Here is a 25,636-nt window from a genome sequence, read left to right on the forward strand (position 1 = left end):
GGGAATAAAAATGTAATGAAATAGAAGGATATTTTTAATTAACAAGAACATTTTAATTAGCGACTGCAGTCCTCTAGTGCGATTGGCTTATTAAAAGATGGGACATTATTTTTATTACTGTTTTGTTTTACATCTCTACCCTCAGTATCATGGGAACCATTTCGTAAGTTAATAGATTAAAGGGTGGCCAAAAAAGGGTGACCACCAGTTCCTGGATCATACTTCATGCAAAGCAGACGCCTAATAAAGCCGAGCCCCGCTCGGGCATGATTACAGAAGGCCGTCTCGTGGAAGGCGGGCTGTCTAACTCTATAGTAAACAGAAGTTCACGTGCCGATACAAAACAGACAGCGCGGTTTAGGCTTGACTAATGATGTTGAACCATTTAAAATATTAAAAAAACACTTTGCTTTTTGAATTTTTCAGTTTCATAACTGATTTATTTCCTCAGTGACAGCAGCTGCCCTGACAAGGCTTTATGAATGTTAGAACAAAGAAAAAAAAAAGGAAAGGAATATTACCAATATATTACATGTGGGCAGAGTCAGCAAAATCATAGTCTTTCTAGAATAAACAGAGCGAGCACTATCAAAACACTTGGGAATGCATTCCTTCGCTGTCCATTGTCCTCATTGCTCCTCGACAGAATCATGTGGGTCCGGACCAAAAGCTAACAGTGATAAAACCACGAACTGGAACCCAGCCACGGACACTGTACACGTGTGCAGGACCCACCGCGAGACCCTGCCTTTCCACGGGGCTCCTGCAAGCTGCACTGAAATAGCAGGCTGGAAGACAGGAGACAGAAAGGAACTTCCTTTTTGTGTTTGCCACTCGACTAACTGTAAAGAGCTTTACAGATAGCAGAATGAAACCAGACAAACCTGAATTACATTCAGTGAGTGGTATATAATGTTCCTGGAAGATTTTGCTCTATAATTGTGAAATATTTAGGAAATTGCCCTTCTATTATTTTGACTGCATAGGGGCAATAATTCACTTAGCTTAAATCACAGTACTACTTCAGAAGGTCAATGTCGAGGTTGACAGACTGTAAAATTTCTTTTTTTAGAAATCTCTCTCTTCTCCGAACTGCAGGTTTTTGAATAATTAACATTATTTTTTCTTTTTTTCCAGTATGCCGTTTGGGATATTTTATCTGCTCATGTTGTTGGACAAAGTCACACTGAAAGCTCTAAATAACTCTGTTCTTTTTTTGGTAGTTGAAAGGAATGAAAACTTACACAGCTTTGTAATAAGAATTACAAATGCAGAGAGGAAAAGACCCATTTAAACTACAAACAATTCAAAACAAAAATGGATTTGACTGTAAGAATAATGCGAGTCTGCTGCAAAATACATCAGTTATCGACTCCTTATAAAGTCTGTCCAAATAGTAAATAAAAAGAGCTACCAGGCTCTGTGAAAGTTTGGTTTCATAGCTCAAGTCTGTCATATCTATTTTTACGATGCAGTTCTTTCCAGGAGTTCAAGCCTGCTACGTGAAAGCTTTCACTGTGAGACCAATTTTTTATTTTTAGTAGCACTCTGCAGATGATCCACAGTGAAAGAAAAAATTGGAAGCTCGAAACGTAATAAAAAATTAAACCATAAGGGAATGAGTAGAAAGCACTTCACCTTTTACAAAAGGCATCATATCTTTATTGGAAGTCACAACACTAACAGCACCTGAAAATAATGACCATATGCAAGTCTCCCTGCCTGCCTAGTAGTAAAAGTAAAAATATTATTTTATAAGCTTCCCTACATTTTACGAGTATCTGTGTGAGCAGGACTCTGGCCTTTTGAAACTTTAGCAATGCTGTCAGGAATAGCACAATCCACTAGGAATACAGCTGTAGACTTTGTATGTACACCTGTGCGTATTAAAGAGTCTATGGTGGGCTGAACACTCCCTTATTACTGTTCATTTTGTTAATTCTCATCGAGAATTGTAATGGAGAAAACTTTCGTGAACAAAAATGCTGCTTCCTCAGTTAAAAGCCAGGGAATAGGAATATTAAAACACGACTATCAGAAATTAAGTAAGAAGTATGGCGTGACATCTCTGCAGATAGTACCACCAAAGCAAACCACCACAAAGGACTGCTTTTAGCATATGAAAAGTACTAACATAGCACGGTCGTTTTAACAAAGACCTAAACTTGCCTTGCATAGCTGCCAAAGCTGCCTTTTAATCTTGAAAATTAACTCAGTTTGGGGGTAGATTAGTGACGGCACATGACCTCAACCACAAGTGCACATGCTGAAGACTCCAAGACATTGTAAAATTACCAGCTGGGAAGGATGCCCACAAACAAACACACGATGCACATACTTAGTCTCTTGCCTGCCTGCCTGCCGCCACCATAGCTCGCTGCTGCTGTGGCACCGTGCCGGCTCCTGACAGTCGGACCTCTGCCCCAGGGCACGAGTGCTGAACAGTGACAGGCACTACAGTGTGCTCTAACAGACATTGCTGGTAGGAAATCCCTCTTCTGTGCTATTCCTGGCACATTTATAGTTGCAAGTCCTCTTTGCAATGAATCACATCTGTTTATACTTGTGTGCCAGAAAAGAAAATTTGAAACTGCAGAGAAAAAAAAACATTGTATGCTGGCACCTCTGGATGCCAGCACAACTACTTGTGCAGCAGTGGGGATGAGAAAATTGCAGCAGTATCACACGGATTTTCAAAACGATCATGCTAAAAAGTACTGCCCACAGGCAGTCCCTGTTCCTGAGAGGCTCTAGACCGTGGTTTGTACTTTGGGGGCCCGACAGTCTGTGTGCTGGGGAACCGTGCCAGCCAGTCCTGAATGGGATTTGGCTCCACAGGGTAGGAAGGCTGCAGGATCCTCCTTCAGGTTGTGGCCAAAACCACAGAAACATTACTATAGAATTATATTATATAATTATGGAATATTTTTGACAGCATTGTCAGCTTTAAGATATTAGAATGTTCCAATTATAGTCAACAACTGTAAGAACATAACTGGACAGCTTTTCTCTAACCTTTGCTGACAAGTTGAACCACATCTTTGTTTTGCTCTTCAGCTGAAATGAGGGGACCAAGCTCCTGATCCTGACACCAGCCCCAAAAACGCAGAAAAAATGGGAACCAACTGCTAAAAGTTTGGAGAAAGAACAAACCAAAAATTCACAAAAGACTATACTCAACTGAATCACACCAAAGATGAAGGTGCTATAATGCAGTTTCCACACATCCAGAGTCAGGCTCACATACTCAAAAACAAAGAGCAAGTGCCAACCTCTGCCCTGCCCATCTCCCTGAAACGCTGCATGTAAGCTGAGGAAACCAGACGACTTTTAAGACTAAAGTGTATGAAGTAGTTTCCAAGTTTTGCAACTGGGTTATTTAATAAGCTGTTTTCACCAGTATGAGAAGTCACAGAGTCCATTAACAAAAGTGGACAACAATCAGGGAAGTTAGGTGGGGATGTTTACTGTCTGTTTGGCAGAGAGTTTGCTTTACTAGTAGAAAGATACAATGAAAAGAAGGTTTAAATGTAAATGAGCTCTCTGGGTACCCAAGCAAATGGCTATGTTGGCATCTGAGGACATGCCTTCATGGCAGGCTAGTTGGTTGTCTTTAAAAGGTTGTACTTGGATACCACAGCTGTCCAATCAAGCTGTCATGAACTTAATTTGGAATTACAAATATCAGTTGCTGATCTCTGCTTACCTTGGCAGAGAGATGCTAGTTATGATCAATGTGAGGTCAGCATTGTTGTCTGCATAGAACACAGAGTTTGCTTACAGCCATATAAAATTAAAGATTTTTTTTGCTAAGATGTAACTTCAGCTTCTGTTTTGCAAATGCATGTTGTAGTGTTCATTGGAATCCCAAGCGCTGCAAAAGCAGTGTTGAGGGGATTTGTTTCTTTTTTTTTAAGTGATCCATGACTAAATGTGCACATGATAACTTCTGATCCCATTTTCCATTTGCCTTACCTGATTATCTGTGTTGTTTACAGTAAAATAGCCCACACAAATAATGACTTCATGCAGCAATCTTTCACAGGTATGCTGAGAACAGTACCACAGCAAAGAGCTGGTAATATGGCGGAATGCAAGGGACAGTCCTTCGGCACCCACAATAGACTGAAAAAAAGGCCAAGAAACAGAAATTACAATCTAGCGGTATGTTATAGAAATTATGTGAATCACATATGCATCAATGGCACACATTTTGGCGCATAGTACCAACTATGTTCTTTGTTGCAAGAAGTTTTTTTGGAGGAGGACAAAAACATCTCTCTTATTTCATTCAGTTACACCTGGACTGTAACACTAAAAGCCACAAAAATAAGAATAAATTCAAATTTTAAAGGGATATGGGAAAATTGGGTTCTGCTTAGTTGACATGCAGCGTAGCATTTGGTCGACCATTTCATTTGACTTACATGTTCCAGGAAAAGTTAATGCTAGTAATATTTCCTAGTAAGAAGCAAAAGAAAACAAATCATCTTCATTTTTGCAGAAGAGCAAAATGCATTTTGCATTAATAATTTGTGCTCTGAATGGAATACAAAGATTAATATGAAATAATGACTTTGCAAACATTTTAAAAACACTCAAATGGAGAGAACATTGAGCTGCGAAGCTTTTTGGGATACTTTTTAGAAGTAGGCAAATTGCTGTAACGTGGAGATTCAGAATTAGATTTTATCTGCACAGCCTACAGCCTCTATTTAATAAACATGTCAAACAGATAGAACGACACAAGGTCAAAGGGGAAGACTAAAGTACAAGGAATGAGCAAGACAGTCTACTAACTCTAATGAAACAGCAATGCAGGCCTGTGAGAAAATTTCTTCCATTTGAGAGTTTTCTTGATTTTGTACCTTGGAGTCTGTGTTTAGTCCATTTACATAAATCCCAAACTGTAGTATAGCTTAGCTTTAGCATACTGAAAGCCTATCCAGGAAAAGCAGTATCCTTGAGAATTAAAACAGGCTCAGCTGTGATTATTCTCCATCTTGCATCTCAAGCATTTTGCTAAGTTAGTATATTTTCAAAATGTAAAGCACCATACAGTGACCATTTACCACTGTCATGTAAATGCCATTCGTAAGGCCACCCTTCTTTAATTAGGGCTGTCCACTCATGCTCTGACCTAGCACTCTGGGTTTAACCTTCCCTGATAACAGCAGGTCAAAGGGCACCTGAGTTTGTGTATAGAAGTTAAACTAATTTTTCAAGGAAACTATGCTTCCTTTTTAGCCAGAATTAATATCAGCTCAGGATCCTGTGTTGTTTCTCACTACCATCTTTCAATTGTTTAGACTGTCAAATTAAATGAAATATATACTCATGAGCCATCTGTGCTAATACAAACTTGAGAATACCAGAGGCTCTTTTGTTAATCAAAAAAAAAAAAAAAAACACCACCCTATTCTATAGTCCTACTATTATGTGATAAAACTATTCCTTGGAGATAACGATCTGACCACGCAAAAAAATACAGTTTTTCTCTCTGCTGTCTGCTGCAGCCCACAAAGTCAGGATCGACAATAATTGGCCTCAGGTGTAGGTTGAGCTTTTAGCACTACAGAAACAAACCCTGTTGCTGCAGGGAAACGGATGGCTGCTGAGACTACGTGAGTGCATCTGTCCCTCACAAACAGGATTATGCCCACCCTTCCTTAAGACAGCTCAGCAGATAGACACTTCCCTGGGTGGAGACCTGCATCAACACACTGAACGAAATCCACTCACACCAGTTAGCCGTGTCACACTTTACACAGTAACTACTACCTTACCAGTTTCTACGTAGAACAAACTAATGCCAACTAGAAGATGCGGGATTTAATGCTGTTGGGTTGTTACACATGCTCAGCTACAGCGGTAGAGGAATAAATACAGGCAGCATCAGCGAAAGCTGACGTTTTAAAAAATTAGTAGTGGTTTCTGGAAACAGCAGTGGGTTGTGGTGTGATTCTGTACAGCCCCACTACCAGCCTACGCACAGTAACTGCCCTGATTTGACCCACACTCTCTGGTGCACATCTGTAACACCTATAGCAGCAAACAAACTTCAGTCCCAAACCAAGAGCTCCTGGGCATGCTGTAAAAGAGAACTACTCTGATTTAAAGAAAGAAATAGGAGTTAGTGTTGTGCGTAAGAGTTGTTTTACATGACACTCAAAAAAACCCTCTGTGCTCCATTAAAAAAAAAAAAAAAAAAAATCAAAAAACACCCACAAAACATCCTGACTGGACCCAACCCAACAACTGCATCTATACAGATGTGTATTGCTACATGTAAACTGCTTGTTGCTGTAATGAGAGATGCTAGACGTACTAAAAATCAAAGTATAGAAACACAGACTGAAAGAAACGTATACTTTATATGAAATTTTTCACTTATGCAAAGCTCTCACTGATTTTACCACATTTCAGATGGAGTCTGTGGTGCAATTCATAAACTAACAACACATTAAAAATGGAACGGAAACCTGGTCTGATGAATAGTGCAAGATTGATGTTGCTAAATGTGTTTTGCAAAGCAACGCTTTCTGTCAGGTGCTTTATATTAACTAAACAAAAGCTTTGCCAATTTATCAAATACAGTATTGACAAATTATCAGTATGGCAAAATGATTAATTTACCCTAGTAACCTCAGACAGATAAGAAAAGACTTACTTAAAAAAAGTGATCTTTTTGATTTTTATGAATAAAAAAATGAAAATATACATATCCTTTTTATCAAAGTTTTACTTTGATGAAAAGTTTAGATATCAAGTGATTTTCAGCTTCAGATTTACAATCTTAATAATCTCAATGCAAGCAGCCACTTAGTACAGAAAAATGCGAATTATGGTTATTATATAAGCAAGTCCTCTCTCATCAGAAAAAAATTTGCTTTTGACAAATATCTGTTGTTTTTATTTTTTGGGTCTTATGAAATATAAAGAAGTACCGTGCTGAAAAGTAAGGATTTTTGGACACAAGAAGATTCAGCATTTCATGTATTCGAGTTCTCACTTTTTGGTTGAATTCATTAGCCACAGTCAAAAGGTAGAAATAACAATTAGCAACTTTGTGCAGGAAAAAACATAAACAACTAATTCATAAACACTCCTTATGTAACTAAGACCCAGAAGACCAAACTAAGTCAAAACCTATGCAGTAATTAATATTTTCACACTAAGCAAAAGTTGTAAAACATTTGTTACCTGAAAAGCGGGCAGATCAAGAACAGCAAAACTATTGAAGAAACGTAAACTCTGAATGGCAACCTGGATTGTGTTCTCTGCATAGCTGTCTTTAGGACTTGCTGTGTTTGGATCTGAAATGGTCCCATGGAAAAGAACACAGTACAGCATATGCAAGACTCCAACCAGATCCGTAGACTGAAGAACCGCTGTTAGTCCTGTGGGATCCTGACGTGTATTGTCAAATATGTTCCAAGATCTGTCAAAGAAACATTAAACTGTCTGAAAAGGATACCAGCACACACTTGCCCAGGATGCGGGAGTTATAAGCCAAATGTTAGAGAACAAGTAAACTGTTAAAAAGGAAAAAAATGATGTCTAATGTGTCAAGAAACCACAACATTTCCGCAAAATACTTTCAATGATCTGGGCACTGTCTCATGCTCTCTTTAATTACAGTGCAGCTGTATTCTTTAAATATCTTTCTCCACATACTGGTGTCTTTGCTTCCCAACTGGGTTCACGATACCAATGCAAGGCTGTGCAGAAAATCGACAGCCTGGGGGCACTTCCAGAGGTTCCATGCAAGCCCCTCTCTGCAGCCAGCATTTCCTCTCCCAGCACCAGCAAGCAGAGGTTGGAGCACCCTGACACTCTCCCTGCCTCAGGGACAGGCAGCAAGCGCTGCAACAGCCTGACTACCTATGGAGCAAAAGAAGCTACTCGGACCAGATGATCGTAATTAAATCGTTCTGCAGGAATTGAAGAATGAAGTGGTTAAGGAGTGAGGAAAACACACTACTACTTATTTCAGTCAGATGCTATTATAGAAGTCTGTATAGTAGCAAAGCAAAAGTATGAAATGCTCAAGACAAACCGGCACAGCTTATGCAAACCAAAACTAGGCTTCTGTGGTATCTTTTGAGCATGCAAGTAAAATAGAGAAGAAAATTTTTGCCTTCCTGGGATATCAAGACAGACAAACAAACTACTCCAGATGCCCTTCACATCCTCACATCCAAACTTCCAAGTGCACTTAATGTAATCCCTCAAGGATTTGTACTGTTCCTGTTTTCTTTTTTTTCCTTTTTTTTTTTTCTTTCCCCTGCATTACTAATAATCTACAAAATGATGTAAGATAGTCACTAAGTGAAGACTAGTCACTTGTTGAAGACTAAAACCTTCACCACTCTGGAGGTTAAACAATCTGTAGAAGGCAGGCAAACACAAAATAAAGTGCACGAAATCATTCATCAAGTTTCATACATTTCAAGTCCTAATCTAAACCCACTGCAAAACCCATGTGAACTTCATTATGGAAACACAGTCTGTATTGGCAATCAAAGGAAAAACTACAACATTAAGATACAAAGAGCAGTAGCACTGAATACATAGTACATCAAAATATTGTTTTTAAGATGCAAACATAGTATATGAGGTTAAAAAAAAAAAGTCAATATCAAAAGAGACTAGAAAGATTGATTCTTTTTCCCATTATTCTTAAGAGAAAATATAACAGGTGATATGAGAGTGTAAATATTATAAAAGGACAAACCAGGCGAGGGTATCTTTCCCTTTTATAAGAACCAAAAGGAGAAGGAATAGAAAAACAGTAAATATAAGAAGAACTGGGAACAAGACCCACTTTCTAAAATAATCTGTAACTTTGAAGACCTCATCTTATAACAGAAAAGACTGGACTCTCAGAAGACTGAGAATACTCCTGGTGACCAGAATCAGCTAGGAGCTTTTACTTGACCAGAACAGCTCCATGTGATTTCAGTATTTGCCTCCAAAGCACCTGTAGCACATCCTGTTAACAGGCAGGGCACTGGTCTCCTCATCCTCACGTCACTGCTCTGATCCAGTCAAGATTCCAACTCAAACCCTAGCTAGGTGGACCAACTCTGCTTTTTGTGATACAAACGCCTGTCTTCAACGGAGCAACCAAACCTCTGCAAGTGACAGGTTTTGGTGATCACCTTGCTCTGTCATTTTCCCATCTTCCAGTGAAGCAGAAAAGGAGGCAGGAAAGCACCACCTCCCCAACAGTGGCTATTGATTTCTGTTTGCAATAGCTTCCTTGGATGAAAGAGAAAGAGCAAAACCAGCAGAGCAGGACGATCAGCCTGCATTCGGCACTTCACCAAGAAAGGCCTGATACTGACTCATTTCAGGTACAGCTTAAATATTCAAGAGGAGAAGAAAACAGCTGCATGAAGCAGACTATCTTCACACCTAGCACAGTAAACTTCAAAGCTAGCATCCATGCACGTTCTTGGGGGGACAAATCTCCTGCAAAGTCGCATGAGAGGGCACTGAAACCATGACCAAGAGCTGCATACTATAAGGCTGGTGGACAAGTCTTTTTGGTACCCCAAACTCCAGCTGTGCCCCCGAGCAGTTGGGGGGGGCGGTGTTGTTACTTGGCAGCTGGGGGGGGGCAGTGAGGAGGCTGACCTGCTGCAGGGGATGGTGGTGAGATAGGAGGCTCAGGAAGGTTATTTTAGAATTCAGGCTATGAAATCTCTCGGCACCTTCTTCACAGCCTTTGAGGGGCCTTCTCAGTCTCATCTGCCCCAAGCCCAGGTGAACACTGTACAGTAAAACAGAGTAAATGCTGCTGTACTCGCTTTACTCTCTCGGTGTGCCTCTGCTTCCATCACCGTTCTCTCACGTCTTTCCATTTAGACAACAGCTGCTCAGATGAATCACTTCTGATTTTGATTAGTTAGGTCATACACGTAAGGAATGATTTTATCTGAAATCAGCATTTACGGGTACCATTTATTTTAAAGCACTTTAAAAGATTTAAAGTAAATAGACTAAAATATTTACAGTCTGTGAGTGGCTGATATTACAGAGAAGCTCCAAGTACAGCATCCTCTGGTGACACATCAAGAATTACCTCATGTTCCAGTCCTATTTCAGTGACACTTGTGCTGTCCAAAAAGCCCAGGAAACCACCCAATTACTTCACAGATCTTTGAAAGAAGCAATCAGATCTCAGATAAAATCCAGTGAGAAGAAAAGCAAGGTAAGCACGTCTGTTTTCGAGCCAGCACCTGGGCTGTTACACAAATACCCCACTAGTGTCAGTCAGCACCAGGCATCCCCCGCAGCCCCACGTTAGAGGCCAGCCATTTGTAGAGGCTCAGCTGGAGCTTCATGTGACTGAGTTTATTGTACAGGTTCCAAAAACGGGGTGTTTGTTTAGCGCTGGCGGCCTTTAACAACCAACTGGAACTCCCAAGAATCCTTAAAGAAGCTCAGCCCCCAAAGCAGCCATGACAGCGCTTCAGAAGGCACCCAGTGCACGATTCTCTCAGAATATGTGCAATAACATTCAAAAGACAAGCTGAAGTACAATAAAATTATACTTAGAATTATGATTTGATGCCCCTTACCTCCTGCAAGGGAAGGAACACAGTCAGCTTTTGGTTTCTAACAGTCCTAACAATCCCAGCATCTACTCTGTACAGAATAAAAGAAGTGGAAAAAGTCCTAGAGCTTTGTTTTGGGTGGGGCTACACTGCACAACAATTTATGATGTTCATTTTCTTTTCCTCTGCCTGGAACCTGCGAGAAAGGTTCCCATGACTGGAAAAGCTTTGACTGGAAGCCCTGTGGTCTTTAAGTGAGTGTGTCTGCATGAAGTCAGCAGAGACGCTTCCTGAAACATCACCTAAACCTGCCAGCTGTGTCTTTCTGCAGATTCCTGCTGCATAGTTTTGATTCCCATTGGCACGGGAGTCTGGCTGCAGGCAAGGAGCTACCGGGGACGGCTGTGAAGGGAGGGTGAGCCAACAGCTCTGGGACCACCTCTGTGCACTCACTCACCCCACTTTGTGTTGTGTGCCTGTGGACTCCTCAGGACTGTTCACTGAAAAATTGGTTCTGATGCCCAGTTCTTCACTCTGCAGCATGCAGTAGCTAGCGTGTGCTAAGCGCCCCTGAACTACACCCAGGCAAGCAGCATGTTTATTTCCACAGTACTGCAGGAGAGCACGTCTCCTTTTACAGGCGGTATTTTCTGTATTTCCATCTCAGCTATAACAACATAATGAAACAGAAAAACTATCAGTTGAAAAACAGTCATGTTCAAATAAAGACCCCAAATTATTTACTGTACATGATTCCTCACAAAATTTTTTGCAACTACTTACAATGAGAAGATTGACCGATTTTTCTAAAGGTTAAAGTTAGCTTCTTTCAACTCTCACTCCATCATTATTTTTAAACAACTCCATATGAAAAAGCTTATAGAGCTGGACAAAATCCTTTTGCCATTTTGTTCTGCTCTGGAGCAGTGAATGAATCAAAACATACATAAAAAAGTCAATTGTAAAAATAACTCAAAATGCAAGCTTTTTTTTTTTTTTTTTTTTTTTTCTCCTTTGGAAGAGACCAGGAATTTTAAAGTTACACCACAGGACAAAGCTGTTGAAAAAAGTCATCCTGTCTGCTAGGTTTGGTGGGCTGAAGGAACTGTTAGAAATGTTTATTTTTGATTTTGCCTGTATTACAGTTAATTTGTATATGAACAGGCTACTGGCTCCTGTTGGTTTTAAATGTCAGTTATAATCGCTTTAAGCCTAAATGTTTACAATAAAAAGGTAAAAGACGTTATTCATACCAGTTGTGGGCTTTAAAGTAGAAAAAACACATAAGATGTGGGAAAATAAAACATGAACCTTTGTGTATGCTTCTTTGAGCGATTTTGGTCAAGTCCATAAAACAGCGGATTTCATACGTTTAGCGGATTTTAAAAACCTTTTTGGTCTACCTCAAATGTAAGCCCAATGAAAACTCTGATAACTGGCAGGACATAGACTGAAGTAAAAAGAAACAAACAAAACCCATACCATAAAAGATGTCACACAAGAAACCTAGTTTTTACTTAACTAAGGCTAAGAGCAGATTCCTATGGATGTATACCTCCTTTTAATTGTCCTAGTTAAAGGACTGTACTCTTTAACTGTGTTTGTAATAGCTGCCAAGTAGAACAGTCCGAATGGACAAAACCCCTCCAATTACTCTCTGAAGGGAAGCAAGACTTACAGCAATTTTTACATACACTTAACATAGCTGGGTAGAAGGAAAAGCTTTCAAACTTTACCAAGTTGCTACAGTTCACACAGGAAAACAGGCAAATAGTTATATTATGGCCAAACAACCTGCAGGATCTAAATAAAATAAAATACAATAAAATAAACATTCAGTGAAATGCAAGGCATCTTCATTATGGGCTGAGATTATGATCATCAAATTCTACCATAAAGGAGTCTCAGGAATTGGCAGGAGTTTTTATGACTGACAGAAGAGGTTTAAGAATTAAAAAACGTGGATATATTCACTCCAGGAAAGAAAGATACTAAACAGTGGTACTTCATTGCTTAAAATACACCACTATTTATTAAAACAGGAATTTAATACAGCTTGATGAGAAACAGCATACTCTGTAGAACAAGCATAAAACTACAATTTCTCCAAGCTTCAATGTAAGCAAACTGTTTATATCTGAAAATATATTGTTTTAAAAACTGAGCTAACAAGCAGACAAGCCTCTCTTAGGGTATACATTATATTGTTTGTACATTTGAAATATATGCTCCTGATTAAATACAAGGAGCCAAATGGGAACATGGGTTTTCAAAAGGCTTAGAATATATATATATTTTTTCTGTATTATTAGAATTTAAAATCTATCATCTGTATCTTTTACTTCTACATTCTTTCATTGAGAAAGAGATGCTGAAAAAGAGAAAAAAATAATAAAAAGTAGAAAGAAGTATTTAGCACCTGTCAGACTGTTATAAATCCCATTATTAAGCTAGGAGTCACATTACTGTGTAAAATAGATGACTTGAAAGCCTTCAGTAATTTCAGGAACAAGTTTTAGTCAGTTTACAGTACTTGCTGGATCTGCTGCCTGTTGGAAGCAGTGAGAAGCACATGCCACATTCAAGCGGGCTTGCATCTGATTCACCATTCAGCAGCCAAAACATACGTTATCTGAATTACTGTAATAAAACTGAAAACAGACCGGACTACTTCCTTGCATATCTGTGATGTGACAGTCGCTATTTTCCAGGATAAAACATCTACAGCTTTCTGTTACTGCAGCTTGTAATCCACAACTTCGTTAGCTGTTGACACAGATTTATATGCATCCCAGCACTGTGTTGAGATAACACACAACAGTAACAACTTAGCTACTGTTCTGCTATGACATCCTGTTCTCCCAGATTAGTACGGGAGCTTGCAGATGTTGCTTTCATCAATGCAATAGCAAAATTTTGTTTAAGTTGATGCCCCAAGAAGCTTCATGATTTGAAGGCCTATTACTTGCAAGATGCAGCCACAGTTATTCCGTGTAAAGTCTACCAAATGTTTTGCTTTCTTTCAGGTAATAAACAGCTCTCTGCTTTTTCTACTCATAATGGCAAGTGAAACAGTTAAACGTTATCATGGCTGCAATTTTTAAATTGTAGCAAATGTCAGGTTCATCTTTTGCTCAGCAAACAGAGATACTGATAATCAGACGTGCTGCACTTTATGAAATCTCACTACACAGAGTAAGAGACAATGTCCTATTTTCAGCTCTCATACACTTTTTTTCTTTTTTCTTTCAACTCTTTGGGGGAAAAGAGCTCTCACCTCTGTTGCTAGTAATGGACGTAACACAGCTTAAGAAAAAATGGGACATCCAGTCTGAAGCAGCCCATAATGATTCTCATTGCATAACTGATGAGGGTGTAAAAGTTATCAAAACAAGGTTCATGTGGGGTTACAAGTTACTAAGGTTTTCAACAAATGATCTTTTATAGATATTACAGTGTTTATAAAATGTGCTATCACATCCACTGCAAAGCTTCAATTAAAATAATCAATCTAGCATTTATTAGCCAGTACCAAAAATGAGTATTTGTGAAGATCAATATCAGTTAAATCTTTTTAAAGACCTTGACCACAAATGAAAAGAAAATTCTTCTCCTACAATAAGTAATAACATATATTCAGAATGGATTCCCTCATTTCAATAACTTTTTATGATGTTAAAATTGAGAATCCTCCAATTTATGCTTCTACATTAGCAAGACCTTCCTTTATTGTATCTTACTCCATGATTTTGGACTTTTTTCCCAAGTCCATCATGGGAATAAAAAATGTATCTTAGTTTATGTCTCAAAATTTTATCTTCTACTTTATATCAATCATACACCTCATTTAACATTTCACGCTGACATACATATATGATAAAACTTGACGATATTCTCTGTTAATCACTATTGTTATGACATGTTGCCTGCAACCAGTCCAACCTGTAGATCTTCATCAATTAATGGAAACAGAATCAGAACAGTGAAGGTCATCATTCTTTTAAAACAAGGAGGTGGACTGTCTGGCATGAAGTTGCTGATACAGACCTACAGGTAGGGACTTGGCTGAGAACTCTTTCCAGGCTATAAAATAGTTTTCCATGAAGTAAGTGTCCAAGCAAACATTGGATATAATTTTAGAGCTTGACTAAGAACCATTTTGCTAAATTTTGGTGTTTCATGAAATAGTGTTGTGGAGAAGACAGGAAAGTCTGGATTGGCAGCTTTTCCTACACCTGAGCTCTGGAAATACACAATTTGCACCCACAGGGCAGGATCTCTTCATCGTTTAAAACCAGAGTTACAGTATTTAACTTCTGTCCCTCTGTGGATAGCCTAGATTAGAGCTGCAGTAAAGGTCACAACAGCCTGGTGCTGTCTGAAAGCAAGTGAAGAGGATCACCCAACATTTGGCCATTTCCAGCTTGTAAAGGATTTCATTGGTGCAGGCACTGTGGATGGTTTGAGAGCCTGGTGGTCCAGGTGTGAGCAACTTCCTTGTGAGAAAATCCTAGCAACGTCCCACCACACTGCTAAGATCCACACATGGTACAGAGAGCACCATACAAAAATACCCTAATGCATTTAGTATGGGATGACAATATTTTATGTGAGAAATAACAGCCTAAAGCAGTCCTATCAGAAAAACAAACCAAATGAATTGTGCACGAAGAAGTTCCCAACCTGGAAACAGTATTTGTAGGGGATACAACAAAAGATGAATTTAAAATTGCTCTTGCAACAGTGGGGAAAGCCTAATACACTGGTATCTATTTTGGCAAAACTTCTTGTGCTACAGTGTCAGAGAACTGGTACTACTGACTAGAATTCTCTTCCTCTAGATAACAATATCAAAGGCATTACAAACAGATTGGTTAATTACTCTGATATACAGAGGGGTATGACATGGCATGCTGGTTTGGTGCTGAAGAATGTATCAACTGAGCAGAGATTCAGAAATAGTGCATATTCTGACTGAACAGGCTGCACTGCTTCCTACTGCTATTTGCCACAAATGAAAGAGGCAACAATTTCTCAGACAGAGAGCCTGTCTTTTGTGCTACGGATCATGTACCACACAAAATGCACTACTTTGTTGTGACATATTTAAGAATTCAATAAATTTGAACTCTGTTTCTGATGTAACAACCTGTATTTGGCAACCATTTTTTTTTCCATTTAAATCATCCTGAATACTATGGAGTTACTAACATGGCAGAATTACACTCCACATTCACTTCTTCACTGAGAGTGCATCAGGTGATTAAAGCTATTTAAGCTGCCTTTCAAATCAGTTACACTATAGCTTTTGATCTAAAAGTGAAAGGCAACAGTTTTGAAATCTGCAAGTTCATTCCTCTCATTTCTTTCCATGCTCAAAAGAACAACCTGGAAACCGAGAACCACCAGCACCTTTGGATAAAATCAAAAGCATTGCTGTTATGCGATCAGACATCTTGATGTGACTGTGAAGAAAAATGCTCAACCCTTGGAAATTATTTTGCTACAAAGTACAGATGGTCTTGAAAGAAGTACTTGCACAGTGCTGTATTATTTTGCGGTCCAAAGATCTCTAGTATCTTGGGTTAAGCATAGGCCTGCTTCAGAAATTGCAAATATAATGTTACTCACTCTTGTAGCTAGAATTATTATTCCTCTAAGAGAAAGATGAATTTTTTTAGTATGCATTTGACTTCTGGCAGTGCTGTCCTGGAATGTAAAATGCCAAGTTGGCAGCTTTCAGAAAGGGAAATTTCAATAAGTTGGGATGGTCTCTTTGGGCTCATATTTCTTGTAGTTCTTTTTCCATGTGACTGTGTCCCTGAGTTACCAGCAACAACTTTTACCTGCAGCTTTGTTTCTTAATTTATTTTGTATTAATTTTTGTTCTTCAGCACTAGCATCACTTCTCCCTTCAGGCATTCATTGTCAAGTTCTGTCAGCATTGTCTTTCCCTGAAACATGTAACAGTCTAATGGTGGCAGGTTCTAATGCATGGACCTTGAAGCTCTGAAATTTAGACTTTGACAGAGTCAGGCTGTCCAAGTCTGCAAAAGTCCAGATTTGCTGACAGAAATGTACCAAATGCACACTCTCCTCAGCCTTGGTTAGGTTCCAGTAATGCGCATTTTGCATTAGAAAATTCCGACAAATCTAGTAATACTTTTCTTTTCATAAAATATCATTCCCTTATTTGCAATGGTATTTTAAAGAACAAGAGCTGAATTTGGCTGTGCAAAAAAACAAATCAATTAAGACTTGATTTTAGTTGATAATATCTCTTGAAGTCCTTAGGACTGGTCATTTAAAATTAGTAGTGACAAAACCCTCTCTGTAATGATGAGTAAAGGAGATAAGGTTTTTAATTCTCATAAATGACTTACAAGAATCAAGACACAGCGTGGGTAACTGAATACAATTCAGTGGTGAAAGGGTGAGCAGAGTGAATTTCCTGCACTGTTTCTCTACCAGTTATTGCTGTGCAACTAAGATAGGTTCTGTTTAATAATCTCACCAGAATGCTCACTTCCATGAACGCTGTGTTGGCAAGGAGTTACACCAGCTGCTGCCTGATGAACATATTAGAGACGAGAGACCAAATGCACCTACCTTCCATTGACAGCAAAACACAGTTGACATATTCCATGCAACACTGCTGTGGCATTTTGTAGAAAAGTTGCTATTTTTGGATTCTCATCAATGGGGCCTTGAACGGAGAGGAAACAGCAACACAACTTGTCTATCAATCCTATGTTCACCACATAACTAGAAACAGATGAGAAATTGTATTAAAAAACAGTCCTGTGACAGTTTTGATGACTTTACAAAGTAATTTCTGCTCCTTTACTATCAAATCATACAAAATGTAGGTTATGATTTCTTAAAGGGTTCAATAAAACAATTCAAATTACAATAACTTAAAATCTGGTACTCTGTAGCTAGCAGTAGTTTTTGTTAGGAGAACTGTCTGTTGCACGATAATTTATATTATACTGTACAAGAAAGATGAATGTAAGTGTTTATTTTACCATAGTCCTAGAAGGACAATGGAATTTTGCCATAGTTAAATGATTTATAATAGTCTTGATAGCTCTGCAGCAGCACAATTTCTTTTTAGCATGAAGAGTTGAACTTGGTAGAACACACTAACTCAAGAAGACAATGATGTTACACAGATAACGTTTTATTGCAATACGTATATCATAACAACTACTGCCTAGCTTTTTTTTTTTTTTTTTTTAAATCATTTTTTCTTTTTCTTTTTCTTTCTAGACTATGTGCAACAGTCTAACAGTCTTTTAGTGCAGACTAAAAGAACACACAGGTAACAACCTCCCACTATCAGGAAGGATCAGAAAGCCTCCTCAGGAGCTCAACCAAAACTCAACACAGAAAACCATGTTAGTGACTTCATTTCTTTTTTAAAACAAAAAGCTACCTTTTTCTTTCATATTATCAGAGTAGGTCACATCACCACCCTCTCTGTTGATGAAGATTCTTTGAATTTCTAAGAGCTTGGAAACCCATGCCAAAAATTGTTTGTCCCTGTACAATGACACCAAGTTCTGTCTATACCAGCTATTCTCACAATTGGATCATTATTGATACCACTTAAACGGTGCACACGGGTCTTTTTTTTTTCCACATCACTTTGCTGATATCACCTTTTTCTACCACAAACATTCAGCTTCTCAGCCTTTACCCCATCTCAACTGTTCATTCTGCTGACTATGTGAGATCAACTTCCTTTGTGGAGACAAATTTCAAGCTTCAATCACTTCTTTCTCCTCTTTCTTTGATTTTCCTTGTGTTTTCCTCCACTCCACTTTTAGCAACTGTGAGAAATCTCTTGTCAAAATCTGAAGAACTGCTTTTATATTCTGTGACTCAATCTGACTTCATAGACATGAGGAACTAAGATTGCTTTCAGACACCGATTTGCTGTTTTTACACTGACAGTCTGTTCTAAACCTTCCTATTATTGATATTATTCCATCCTATCAGCTATTCTACCTACTTGCTTGTCAGCTCCACTTGTTAGAGACTATGAGATTCCCTGGGATGGAAACACCATTGTCTGCATGTTTCTACGACATAAAGTGCATCCTGATGTGATTGAAGTATGAAATATTATTAAAGTAATGATTCTACTAAATAAAGATTCATTAGATCATGAATGTCCCATGGGGCTATACAAATACTTATTAAAAAAAATGTTTCCTCCACATATTTTACAGTCTGATTTTGAAAAAATGTGGACTTTTAAGATTAGGGAAGAAAGTCTCTCCACTTTCCAGGTATCCTTCTTGCTCAAAGACTAACCTCTCTTCAGGGCTAGAAGTTAGACTTTCTGCCAAAGCTTAACCTGCTGACACAAAGCTTTTAGAAGCAATGAAAGTAATTAAGAATAAAAATACACTGTGTGTAAAGCAAGAAGTCAGTCTGCAATACAAAAGATCCTTACCGCTGCTGAAATACAGCAGTTAAAATAGCTCAGGTAAGTTTGATTTTTCTGTTTAGCAACATGAAAGGCTACCAGCATTAAATTTCTTGCAGGTTTTGATCTAAGCAATCCATCTGATCGTACAAGTGATAAACACGCTCTCCAGTACTAGCACAGTGATTCCAGGAACAGAGCTGGGCGTTAGATACATCACAGTCACAGAGAATTGCTGAGTGCTGGAAATCTCTCCGTGATATAGGAGGGGAAAGGAAGAAGGAGAAAATAAAATGCAGCTAACACTGATAGACAATTACTTACAAAATGGCACAAGTATTCTAGTCAATGCTCTTTTCCTTTTTTCCCTAGGAAAAACGTCTGACTTCTACAAAATGTGTTCATTGTCCACCTTACTCTACTCCCACACCTGGATACCAAGTGGTGTCAGTAGCCACTCTTTTGGCATAGAAGAAATAGCTGCCAGCTTTCAGTCTATTGGGACTATTCTCTAAGGGCACCTGGGTCAATGATAGACACACGAAGCACTGCCTTCCTTGAAGCTGAACATACAGACGAGTGGAATGTCAAAGCTCTCTAATCTATTGTCTCCATCTCAGTATTTTCACCCACAGTAGCATAGTTCCAGTAATTTGGCTACTCTTTTGACACCCAGCATGTAAACAATTGTTTATGCATCAGGTCTAGCTTTCCCATATAGGAAAAAAAAAAATGACTTTCCTCTTTCTTCCCCAATTTTCCTAAAACTCTCATTTAATCAATTCCATAAGGATACATGATACAATGACCTGGAGGTGAAAGATTCTCATTAATAATACAATCTGTCTGTTTTTGACTAGTTTGAAATGCCTACTCTCTTTTTTCGTAATTGCACTATTACCTTGTCATCATGCCTTTCTTTCTCCATTTATAAACAGATCCCTTAAAGTGCCTCAGGTGAGGGACCCAGCTGGATTCTCACATGTCTTCCTAGCTTAAGGGTATACCTGTGCTTGGCCCAGCCAGTGTCAGATGTCTGTTCAGCAGCAATATCAATAAGCAGACCTCCCACCCTCCCATTCCTAAATGGGGAGAATACAACATCCTGAAATTTCACACTCTTTCAAAACCTGTTTGGGGAGAAAGCAGGCTACATAAGAACAATTAAGTTTTAGAGGTCACTGGTATCTATGGCAACTGTTTGTTTTGCTTTCCTCCTCCAGCTGTCCTTTCTTGTATCCATCAGCATCACACCAGGCTTTGAAAAGCCTGAAAATTCTTCCTGTGCCACAGTTTCAGTAGCATGCTATCAGTATTTCACTTCTTCAGAAGGCTGAAGATGCACTGATGACTATTTATATTATTTACTACTGAAATGATACACTTTTAGCAAAAGTATATTGTTGAATAATGCATTTCTTACTTTACTTAATAGGCATTAGCGATAAGCAAAGGGATTTGTCTTTAGCTTTATAATGCCTACACTACTTAATAAAATCATAACAAACCCCAAAGCACACTCACAACCACGAACTTGATTGAAACAGAAAAAGAATGGATCATTTGGGTTAACCATGACACATATACACTGGAAATTCAGTGAACAGGAGCTTTCCATGTGAAGTTGCTGTGGGCCATGAGGCTGTATATAATTCAAAGACTTTAAAGTCGTGATACATTTATTATCATGACAGAGTATAAGCAGCCTTAGAAATGTATTCTAAGTATCTGCTAACAAGAACTTTTTTTTTTTTTTTTTTTTAAGAGTTATCAGAATAACTACTAGCAATGAGAAATTGCAGGAATTTAGGATACATTAAATGCCACAACGAAAAAGTCAGTCTATTAAAAAAAGTATTTGATCAAAGTACTTTTTTTTTAAAAAAAGATCTATATAAAAATATCTAATTTGTAGAATTTGATGCCACAAGGTAAATATTTATTCAGGTAAATATCGTAGCCGGGTTCAAAAATAAACGGGCTAGCTAATCATACAGCTTTAGGGTGTTTGCAGTCATGCTTACCAAATTTTGAGGTAATACATTAGATTTCAGGCATGCAATCTAATTCATGGGTGTGAGATCATCAAGTGTAAGTATCAAAAAAGAATGCTACAATTTCTTATCATCAAATTTATACTTTAGAAATAAGAGATTTCAAGAGAAAGTAATTTTCTCACTCACTTTTCTGCAGTACTTCAAGAATACTTTACCTGTAAGCTTCACAGTCATGATGTATTTTATTTTTATAGCATCCCTGTATGCTGAGGAGCTGGAATTACCCACATTTTCCATGTAAGAAACAGAAGCACAAACACACTAAATCTATGTATGTCTTATTTTGTGTATTTGAGAGACCTATGATCTTACTTTAACAGTATTTGGCATTACATAGGACATCATATATTCTGAAGTATGGCTCCCACTGACTTGCTGTTCAACGTGCTCAGCACTGCTGTAAATCAAATCCAGCTTTCAAGTTAGGATTCATAAATTAGTGAACATGCATAAAAAGTTTAAGAGATTTTGTGTAGCACTGCATAGGAATGTTATGTCACACAAAGGATTCAATCCTGTTCTCAAACTCAGCATTCAACAATCAAACAGAAGTCTACATTTTTCCCTTCTACCAACCTGATCTGTCTTGCTAGGTACTCTCCCACTTTAGCAATACAAGATGCAGTGGTTTTAAAATCAGTTTCCCTAATTATGTATGAGCTCTCTCCTCCTCAGGAGCTGTATGAAAAACTTTATGTGAAAACTGTATGAAAAGCTGTACTCTGAGAACTACCTGAAAAGTAGCATCTAAAATCTAACCCCAGCTGTACTGTTGATCTAATACAAAGATATTCTCTCTGCCTTCAAAGCCTGAGGGAAATTCCTTTTCAACGCAGGCAGCTCATGAAGGCTTTAATTACAAACTTGAGTATACCAAATTAAATACTTATCATGGGGACAGCCACAAGTCAAAATAACTTTTTTTTGTCCAGGTTCAAGTCTTTTTTTTTTTTTTTTTTTTTTTTTTTAAACCAAAGAACTAGAACATTTCAAATGAAAATGAGCAAAACAATGCATTTTCTTTTACTCTACTACTACATTCACTGAGTTATTTTGATCGAAATTTTACTCAAGGCATATCCTTAGAAAGGAAAATTGCTATTAAAATATAGATCCGTTTTAAGAGCTGAAATCAAATTATAGAAATTATTGGGTAATCTTTGTAGCAGGAAGTACATATTGTATGGCAAACTGACATGAAGGCATGCATGTTATCCAGAATCACAAGGGGAAAGGGCATACAGTCAGGCACAGAGAATTCAGAGAAAATACGGAAAAAAGGAACCTGACTCCATGCTAATCGTGGAAGAAACCTACAGAAAGGACACAAAAAGGAAAAAAGGTATAGAAGCCTAAATTATTAGGATGCTATATAAGCCATCCAGCAACTAAAAATGTTAGGATTAAAAAGGTTTGTGGAAACCAAGAAAAAGTGCAGAGTATGGAAGAGATTAACACTGGGGCTCATTTTATTTGTCTAATGGTTTAGATGAAAGAACACAACTGAAGTGCTATTTGCTACTAGGACTAATTCCAAACAGCCTATGGATGCACAAAGAACTTCTGAAAGCCAGTGTAAATAAATTGATCTATAAAATGTCACTCAAAAAACAATGCATTTTTACCTTCCGCAGATATACAGTAATCCTGATATTTCTCTATGCAGAAATATAGAAATATCTCTTTTTCTGCATGAATATAAAACTTCAAAACTAAAAGATTTCTGGTTTTCTGTATTTGTCTTAATTTTTTGAAGAACTTTTTGATTGAGAATTTAGCACTTCACTAGACTGACTTTTGACTACACTACACACATACACACTACTTTTACTAACTTAAGAATTAAAGAAGTTTGTTCCTTTCTTGAATTCATGTAATTTTAATCCTCTGTAATAAAGTAGGATTAAAAACATTTCAAAATGTTTTTTAAACCTGATCAGGTCTTGGACTCTGCTGTTGAAGGCTTCCACTTGTGAGGATTTGCTCTTCACTTCCTGTATTATCTTCAGTGCTGTAGAGTAGTTGTTCCCATCTGGGAAGCTGGAGATTAGGCATCTGAAAATCATGGCAGTTATCCTCAGAAGTCCTGTTGTTAGACCTTCGAACACCTGCTTATTCGCACTTCTTCCTGAAGTAGCATTATGGTCATCTGGAACATTAACCTAAGAGAAAAAAAAAAAAAGAAAAGGGACAGCTACAATTCAGTAAGAATAACCAAAGTTCATAGAAAAGCACTAAGAAAGTTGCATATGAGTACTGCGAAATTAAGTAGCATATTCTAGCAGTACTGAAAGACGTTTAAGTATTTCAGGTAAAAGAAAGGGTCTATACTCCTCTAAACAGATACTATCATTTGAAATCATAAATCAATTCAAAATAGCATTTAGTACATGAGAACTGAATGAAGCTTTACAGTGGTAGAGTATTTCATCAAAATGTTTTTTGTACAATATATATACACTGAATTTTTGATAAGTCACTAGCAAAAGATATATTTTTTTTTAAATAACTGAATAAATGAACTAATGAAATAGTTGATTTTGACTGTGACAACACAATGTAGTAAAGACATATGTCTAGGATACAGAAGTGTTGAATAATACAGAGAAAAGATAACTCTTTTCTGTGGAAGGAACAGCCTTCACTGTTGCACAGCCATCCCCTGCTTGTCTCTGGAAAAACAACGTACCATTAACTGGCTACTCAACATCCCTGCAAAAATAACTATTTTGGAAGACATACATTCTTGTGATAGACCAAACACATCTGTAGTTCTTCAGAGAAAAAGGCAATACACTTTTTGGCAATAGGAATGATCTTTGCAATGAGATGTAATCCCTGATGGACTTGTAGCATTGATGAGGCATATTGGAGAATACAATTTTTTTCCAGTCTGTGAAGAGGTATTCAGTTAGCTTCCACCTGATGACCATGGCACTTGTCAATCACAGATGATAATCACAGATTAAGCACAACACGCAGCTCTCACTGAAGAGACCTCAGAAGAACAGAACTTATTTTTCCCTAATCACTAGTATTTATGTAGAGCCCACTGCTAAAACCAGCAGAGATGTTCAGATGTACAGCATGTAAATCTGAAAACAAATCTATATGCAGGATCCAAACACCTGTGAAGAAACCCTTGCGGAATGTTTTTTGCTTGTTTCCCCCCATTTCTGCAATCCGAGATAATTTAGACCAGCTGAAACTCTGCCCTGTTAGACAAACAGGGAGAAACCTCCAAACAGTAAGCATGGTGTGTGGGGAAGCTGGGCAGTTTTACAGAGAAAGCATTGGCAACACAGCTACATCAATCAAGACACAGGGGTCCCAGCTACATTCACTGTGCTTACCAGTGCTGGACTCCACGTACCAACAGACTTCCTCGGAGGCAATTTTATAAGAAAACCTGAGACTTTTCACACCATAACCTGTAATCAGTATCGGCTGAAATTTTATTTTCATTCCAGGTTAAAATCATTTATACCTGCTATATATGCGAGTGAGATCACAGGAAATTGTTCCTCCCTGTATAGGTATCAGTAGGGATTTGGTAACACTTGGTGACAAAGAACAACATGCACATTTCTTTATTATTCATTAGCTCTGAGCCTTCTGTTGGTACTTAAAACTCATTGTAGTACTCTGTTCCTGGTGATAAGCCAAGTGAGCAAGTGAGAAGTCTTTAGCTGCTTATTCAAGTTCGATAGGAAAAATAACTAAGTCACTCCACTAACTTCTGCTGAGCAAAATAATTCATTCATGCCTAATGATTCCAGTTGCCTGCTGAATAGATGGATTAGGCTTTGTAAGGTATAAATCAATTTAAATGTGGCAACTTTGTACTAGGAACACAAGATCTTAAAAACAAGGCTAACAAATGTTACTTGTTGTTTTCTCACCTACGCTAAAAAAAAAAAGTATTTATAAGACATTGCTTAAAAGATTTAATAATATCTTGCAGTAGACCCTTCTGGTTGCTGTAATGAATATACTGTAAACAGATAAAGTCTGTTTTTTCACTTCTAGTTGGATGTATGAGAACTCTATGTTCTAAATATAGAATTCGTAGTTAGACAAGTTCATGCTTCAGTATAAAACTTCTCCTCCTAATTTGGAAAATAAATAGATATGACAGTATAATTCATTACTTACTACAGATCTGTTTTTCACATTTGACTTTTGGGGAAAAATGTGTATATTGTGGGTGTATTAATACAAAGTGAGAACAAATGCATTTTTTTCTGTGGTGTTATGTCAGAGAGGAGATAAAAGGAAATACTGTTTTACAGAGAATAGAAAAAATTGAGCTTCATTCCTACCTTATTCTTCCTTTATATGAACTCAATGAGCAACAAAAGATCAACTCTTACTGAAGAAGTAATTAATAGAAGAGTGTGAAAACCTGTCAAGATTTATGTTCAACATTAACTGGGATGCTTGGAAAAAGTGATGTATTACTGCATGTTGATTATTGTTTTGAGCAAGAGGGTAGGAAATCATAAGATGTAATAGTATAATTGTGAAAGCTTTCAAGCTCTGATTTGTGTTTGTTGATTATGACAGAAGCTAATGAT

General features: G+C 37.8%; 1 protein-coding gene across 1 annotated transcript in view; it reads right to left on the reverse strand.

Annotated features, from left to right (window-relative positions):
• SCAPER (S-phase cyclin A associated protein in the ER) overlaps positions 1-25,636 on the reverse strand; it is a 156,728-nt gene that overhangs the window by 16,698 nt on the left and 114,394 nt on the right. The window contains exons 26-29 of the mRNA XM_084293063.1: positions 22,992-23,221; positions 17,175-17,330; positions 7,204-7,441; positions 3,976-4,125 (exon numbers count right to left, since the gene is read on the reverse strand). Coding sequence (XP_084149189.1) covers positions 3,976-4,125; positions 7,204-7,441; positions 17,175-17,330; positions 22,992-23,221 — 774 coding nt within the window. The remainder of the gene's footprint in view (positions 1-3,975; positions 4,126-7,203; positions 7,442-17,174; positions 17,331-22,991; positions 23,222-25,636) is intronic.

The sequence above is a fragment of the Netta rufina genome, assembly GCF_964035555.1.
Source record: "Netta rufina genome assembly, chromosome: 11".
NCBI classification, from domain to species: Eukaryota; Metazoa; Chordata; class Aves; order Anseriformes; family Anatidae; genus Netta; species Netta rufina.